The following is a 6930-nucleotide window of genomic DNA, read 5'->3' as shown; positions in this document are numbered from 1 at the left end:
TGTAGTAATATGTTCTACGTGGGAGCCTCTTGCCCTTGCTTTTTGTTTATTTTTGTTTGTTTTTTATTTACCTCCAAGTTCTAACAATGACCTTCTGTAAAGCTACTTTATCAAGTTCTCATTTTAAAATTAACTTTACAAACCTTGTAACTAACCTTCTTTTTTTTGTAACACACCCTTGTAACTAACTAATAGATGAGATACATATTAACAGTGAGAGAGAAGGCCTAACCCTATAGTTTCGAATCGTTTTCAATCAAAAATTTAGGTAGTGAACAATAAGACATTCACTATGTTTAACCATGATAAATTGCTCATCAACCAATTTCTGCTAGAGTAAATTGGATAGAAAAAGATTTTTGTGACACCATATAAATTTTCTTAACAAGTTCATTGGGCTTTATTGGGTTCTTCTAGTTTGGTCGCCGTAGAAAAAGCTTTCGTCCATCCAAACTCTAGCCCAAAACTGAAATGTGCTTCTAGTAAATTATTATTTATTTGCAAATTAAATATAGGATAAATTATTAAGTTTTAATTTTTACATTGTTTATGAAAGCAATATTTATAGCTAAAAATATGAAAAATGATAATTATTTATTTAATTATCTATCAAAAATACTTTTATAATAATTCAAGAAACTAAAGTAGTTAGCTAAAAGGGTAAACTAATAATAGTTTTCTTAAAATTAAAAATACAAAAAATGCAAAATCCTTTTTTTTTATTTTTCATTTTGTTCAAGATTTTCATTTCCCCCTTTAGCTGGTCTAGAGCAAAACCCTAGAAACGAAAAAACCCCCACAATGGCGATCATCTCCGAGGTTGAAGACGAAAGCAGCACCCGCCCCAGGATCCTGCCCTTCAGGACGACGCTCGATTCCTCGAACCCATCAAGTTTCTTGGAGAAAGTGTTCGACTTTCTCGCCGAACAGAGCGATTTTCTCAAGAAACCCTCCGCTGAGGAGGAGATCTCCGCCGCGGTTAGGGCGGCGAAGGAGAAGCTTGGAAAGGCCGAGAAGAAAGCTGAGAAGGAGAGTGTTGAGAAGAAGAAGCCTGTGGAGAAGGAGAGCGTGAAGCCAGCCATGGCTGCTTCAAGCTCAGAGCCCATTCAAGTGGAGGAGAAGAAACAAGAAGGTTCCCCCATTGGTAAATATCAAATCTTTTGATTAAAATCTGTTATTATGTTCATAGGATTGGGACTTTGATTGATTTGAGGAAGTAAAGGAGAGATCTTTACATGTTTGTGTGTGTTAATTGGTCTTGAATGAGTGTATGTTTCTTTGCAGCTCCTAACAAAGGAAATGGTTATGATCTTGAGAACTACTCATGGGTCCAGACTCTCCAGGAGGTTACTGTCAACATTCCAGTGCCTACTGGCACTAAAGCACGCTCTGTTGTATACGAGATCAAAAAGAACCGTCTTAAGCTTGGTCTCAAGGGACAGGATCCAATCATCGATGTAAAGTTCTTATGCTGTTCTTTGTCAATATACATTATCCAAATGCTAATCCTGAACCTCCTTTTAATGGTTATAGGGAGAGCTCTACCGATCTGTGAAGCCTGATGACTGCTACTGGAACATCGGTATATCCACATTTTTGTTAAAATTTGTTATTCTTTTCTGTTATATAAAATTCTCTTGATTGTACTTTGCAGAGGATCAAAAGATGATTTCGATTCTGTTGACTAAGCAAGATCAGATGGAGTGGTGGAAATGCTGCGTGAAAGGTGAACCTGAGATCGATACTCAGAAGGTTGAACCGGAGAACAGTAAATTAGCTGACCTTGACCCTGAAACTCGCTCCACTGTTGAGAAGATGATGGTACTTTTGTCTTTTTAGAATCCCTTCTTGAATCAGCTTCTTTTGTGACACTAAAGTGTTTGTTCTTTGTTATCTCTCTAGTTTGATCAAAGGCAAAAGCAGATGGGTCTTCCAACGAGTGATGAGCTACAGAAGCAAGACATTCTCAAGAAGTTCATGTCTCAGGTAAACAATACATCCATCTCCCTAATACATAATGTATCTTTGATTCTTATCACACTGTTGTTTCTCTTTTACTGAACCGCTTTCTTCTCTTTGATTCTTTTACTCGCAGCATCCAGAGATGGACTTCTCAAACGCAAAGATCAACTGATGCTGCTCTGCCAAAAAAAAAAAAAAATCAGTTTTGCATCTTCACCAGCTTGTGTTTTTTCTTCTTTTGTTTTGTCTAGTTGAAGGCACAGTTTCATCTCCAAATACATGTTCGGTTATTCCTGTAATCTTTGACGGTTTGATATTTGGTTGATTCAAACTTCAAAATCCGGTTTTCTTTAATTCATATTGAGTCAGCTCTTAAACCGGACAAAATTTGGTATCGTTGTTGTTGTACGTGTGTGTTCGATTACGTCCTCTCTAGTGTGATTCGTTTGTCACGTGACCGTGTGGGTGCTTCATTCGTGAACCTGCCGTTTTCGGTAAAAAGCTAAAACCGGGACCACGTGACTCATTTGTGGTCCTGCTCGGTTTAATTGGGAATGTGGTCCACATTGTTGTGTTGTTGCTCTACAACTTTTTTTTGTTTTTTTTTTGTTTTGTTGTTGCTCTACAACTTTCTTTCTTCAACTTCACATAAGGAATATCATATGAAACCCATCTATCTACTTGCGTGAATGCAAACCCAACGTCCTTCATTTGCGTAGATGCATTCGCTTTGAAACCGAGAGATTCTCTTCCTCTCATTGTTAACATGACGTGTGTGCAATTTTACTGCAAGATTTTTAGCTACGAATGTCGTTAGCTCAATCGAAAAAAAACACTATATATATGCAAAATCTAGAGATGATAAGCTGAAATGATGTTTACCAAGATGAAACTAATATTACATATTGTAGTTTTAGGTTCTAAGGATTACAGGGGTTTCGGAACTTCATATATAGTATCGAGATAAAAATATTGTATTCATTTTCTTTTATTTTAATTAAGAACTTAAAATAAACATCTTTCTGTCAAGTATGCATGAATACAATAGTCTACTTGATATACCTTTTTTTTTTTTTTTGGTCAAACTGAAATTTTATAAATGCTTACTCTCCACGAATGGAGAAAGTGTTCATGAAACATGAAAACAAAGCCACATAGGCTAAACAAACAACTAATACAAAGAAGCAAATATAACATAGAAGGATAAGGGCATACAAAACGCTTAAACAACTAATGAAGTCGAGAAGTCCTCTATTCTCAACGACCATCAAGCTGTAAAGTGAGACGACGCCTTGGAAATTAGAGACCACAATCAATGATATAATTCCCAAGATTGAAGCAGCAACAAGTGCACAATCAACAATCTTCAACATGGCTATAAAGCCTTTGATTAGAACTTCAGTGTTAGAAGTATCTCTAATCTTCAACATTACACTCCCTGCAACAAAACTACATAAAGTAGATAATGAAATTGGAAGAGGAACAAACTCCATAACGGAGGAAGCCAGACAATTAATGGATATGTGATGCATCAATCCATTAAACTGCCACAACTGAAAGGACTTGAGTATCACAAAGATGGAACTACATACTGCAGTAAAGAAACTGCATACTGCAGTAAAGGGACCACGAGAGAGTCCAAAATACCAAACCAAAGATATTAGCTCATCATCCAGCATTAATTTAGAGAATCTTTCTGATAAAACCTGGATAAATGGACGAGGAAGAGAGACAGAGATGATGATGGGGATCGACCAACCCATTGTTGATTCAATGGATACAATGACAATCATACTCAACGGGCGAGTAGAATGTATGAGATAACACCAGCAAAGAACCACACTACAATCTGCAGGATACCAATATTTGGAGACAAAGCTTGTATCACCAACATACACAAGAGAAGCAACCTCATCACAGAACACAAAAACCATATTCAAAAAAAAAGATTCCAGATCTGGAGCTTTTGAAACCGGTTGAGAAAAGGCGCAGGATGTGTCAAGGAGCAGAAGAAACACGAGAGTGAAAGGTACGTCAGGAGGATCTGGTGGTTTTGGCGGAGAGAGAGTTTCAGGTGGTGGTTCTGGCGGAGAGAGAGCTTCAAGCGGCGGTTCTGACGGGGAGAGAGCTTCAAGCGGCGGTTCTGACGGAGAGAGAGTTTCAAAAGGCGGTTCTGGCAGTACAGAAGGAGACGTACAGAGCGGCGGGTCGGGAGGAAGACGGAACTGCGACGGAGGAGGCGGAGGACGGAACCACGACAGAGAAGACGAAATCACCAACGGAGCCATATGAAGGGTTAGCTGCTTCATATGAGGGAAGGCTGCGCAACCGTGATGAAGTTGCAGAGATCCATGGAAGCGGCACATTGGGGACTGAACCCAGGAGAGTTTCACTTAGGACGAACTCTTTTTAAGTTAGATTTCTCTATCAGGCAACTTTCTGTCTACTTGATATACCCATGGATCGATTTTTTCTAGTGGCTCGTATGGGAGAGACATTTCAGATCGTTTAAGTGTAAGCATGCATGAACACAATAGTGGCTGGAGGCTAATTGGCTCTCTATATGGTTTTGTCGATATTCATCAATTATTTGAAAGAGACAAAACACAGTATACACCAAAATGAGTCTTATTGTCAATTATCAATTTCACTATCAGATTATAACCCAATGTAAGAACACTCCCTTTAGTTAGGTCCATCAATCTTAATCTCCTTTATTTATTTTGGTTGGGAGATGCAACCAAATATATGAACATAGACCGATTTTGATCTGCCATGAGAATTTCAGCAGTCACCAATGTTGATGATGACACAATTGACACTAATGTACAATGATGCCAATGAACTAATAACATATTTTACAGAAAAAAATAATCATTTTGAACTACATGGATCAGTGTCATTTTGGACACAATTAATGACAACATCTTTATCACATTCTTGTTTAGTATGACGTTTATGTGGTCGAATAAAATGAATACAAAGAAAACAAATATGTTAATCATTGTAAGTATATGTACCTTTAAGTCTTTAACGGATTCAGAAAATAAGTAAATGAATTAAAAAAAAATTGTAAATAAAACACAAAACTTCACAGCATATCCCAAATGTTGATTTTAAAAAGTATGTGTAAATATAAAACACTTAAACTACCGAGTGGGTTGATTAGTCTCGCAGGAAGCACTGGGAATAAACTATGCATCCATTGATTGTATCAGAAAAAAACAAATGTAGAACTATTCATCAAGAGATGAAGAAAAGACAAGATACTAATATATATAAAGAAACTGGAAAATGATAAAAGTGTCGATGTTAAGAAGAAACTAAAAGACCCAACATGATGGGGGATCAAATTCAAACTATCATGGAAATAAGCCAAAAGCTAAAAAAATAAAAATACCCACTTGCCACTTACTTAAAAGAATTATATATAAATCACTATTCATATACGCTCAACAAGTTTGGACCATATATATATAACTAATGTCAAATTTTCTACATTGTAGCAACATGAAGAAATAATTGTTCTTCTCATCTTTTTACTACTGCAAAAGTGTAGTTGTACTGATAAGTGTTTCGTAATACTTTTTAAAAAAAAAATTCATCTGAGAACTTCTTTTTAGCATTTCACTTCATTTTCTATTCCCTTCGTTTCCAAAAATAAGATGTTTTAGATTTTTTACTTATTCCACAAAGATAGATTTTATATATGTTTAAGGTATTTTTTATACTTTTAAGAAACATTAAATGAAAATATTTGAATTGATTAAATTTTATTGGTGAAAACTTATTGGAAAGTATATAATAAAGTAAAAGAAAAATTAAATTATAAACATTTATTGAATTTTTAATAAGTGTTAACACTTTAGAAAATCTTACTTTCGGGAACAGAGAAAGTATTACTTTTAGACATAAAAATTTATACTTAAATATTACCGGTAGTAATTTGCTTTAAGCATTTTGGATTTGGAACATGTTCTTCTGTGAAGTTTCTCAGCATATGCCAATTAAACGTCTCACGCAAGTACATGTCATATGACATATACTATACTATTTCCTTTGTTTAAAAATACATAAAGTTTTAAGATTATATACATTTATTAAGAAACTTGTTTTTTATTTTAAGAATATCATTAAAATATAAAATTAAAGTTATTTAACCAATCACAAAACAGATTACAAAATATCATTAACTAAATAGTTTTTGATAAAGTTAAAAAAAATACATTGGTATATGAAAACATCATCTATTTTAAAACATTAAAAACTCTCTAAAATATTATCTATTTTGAAACGGAGGGAGTATTACTTCGGGGGAAACATATTAATATCAGATTCCAAAGTTATTTTTGAAAGAGTAGCCTATAAAACAAGTTTTTTTTGTCAACTGTCATCACACCATCTTTCGTTATGGCTAAAGGAAACGACAAAATCTGTGCTGAAATTAAAGCAATTGTTGTCTAATTGCGACGCAGTTTCTTTATGCATAAGGCACAAATATCTCTCCAGCTGTTTTCTTTTATTCTTCCCATCTCTTTCATATTCAGATTCTTAATTTATTCTCTCTTAATCGCGTTAGAATTATTTAGAGACCTCTTTCCTCATTTTGCTTTTATTTTACTTTTATTTGAAGAGTCCTCCGAAATTATATACACTTCTATATTGGAAAATAAGCCTATCTTAGATCAACCAATCATTGTTGATACAAATCAACCTTCATCTTGCGAGATAGATTTTATTAAATATTACACGAGATTTTATTAATATTACTTATATTTTTCCTTTTTTTAAGATTGTTCTGCTCTACTCTATTTTTTTAAACACTACACAAATTGCTTAGTACAGAAATTCAAAAAATTATTTAATAAGTTTCACAACTCAACAAACAAAAGTGTTGCTTTGTAATATTTGAAACACATGTCATCTAAAGTAATAATATCAATGCCGGGGAAGCAGGTGCATTGAACT

At 34.5% G+C, this 6930-nt stretch overlaps 1 protein-coding gene across 1 annotated transcript; it reads left to right on the top strand.

The window, feature by feature from the left end:
* The first annotated feature begins 721 nt into the window (after window positions 1–721).
* LOC106437519 (protein BOBBER 1-like) lies at window positions 722–2316 on the top strand. Its single transcript, XM_013878410.3, has 6 exons — window positions 722–1144; window positions 1285–1457; window positions 1534–1582; window positions 1655–1821; window positions 1903–1986; window positions 2096–2316. The coding sequence occupies exons 1-6, from the start codon at window positions 802–804 to the stop codon at window positions 2132–2134; spliced, it is 855 nt and encodes a 284-aa protein (XP_013733864.1). The 5' UTR covers window positions 722–801; the 3' UTR covers window positions 2135–2316.
* Window positions 2317–6930: the final 4614 nt, after the last annotated feature.

This window comes from Brassica napus, chromosome A3 (genome assembly GCF_020379485.1).
Source record: "Brassica napus cultivar Da-Ae chromosome A3, Da-Ae, whole genome shotgun sequence".
NCBI lineage: Eukaryota > Viridiplantae > Streptophyta > Magnoliopsida > Brassicales > Brassicaceae > Brassica > Brassica napus.
Note: the sequence above shows the minus strand (reverse complement) of the source record. Positions and strands in the feature narration are given on the sequence as shown.

What these genes read in the sequence shown, in the direction of transcription:
- LOC106437519 (XM_013878410.3), top strand. Translation starts at nt 802, where the DNA reads ATGGCGATCATCTCCGAGGTTGAAGACGAAAGCAGCACCCGCCCCAGG. An exon ending in ACAAGAAGGTTCCCCCATTG is followed by an intron (nt 1,145 to 1,284) that starts GTAAATATCAAA and finishes GTTTCTTTGCAG; the next exon opens with CTCCTAACAAAGGAAATGGT. An exon ending in CCACTGTTGAGAAGATGATG is followed by an intron (nt 1,822 to 1,902) that starts GTACTTTTGTCT and finishes TTATCTCTCTAG; the next exon opens with TTTGATCAAAGGCAAAAGCA.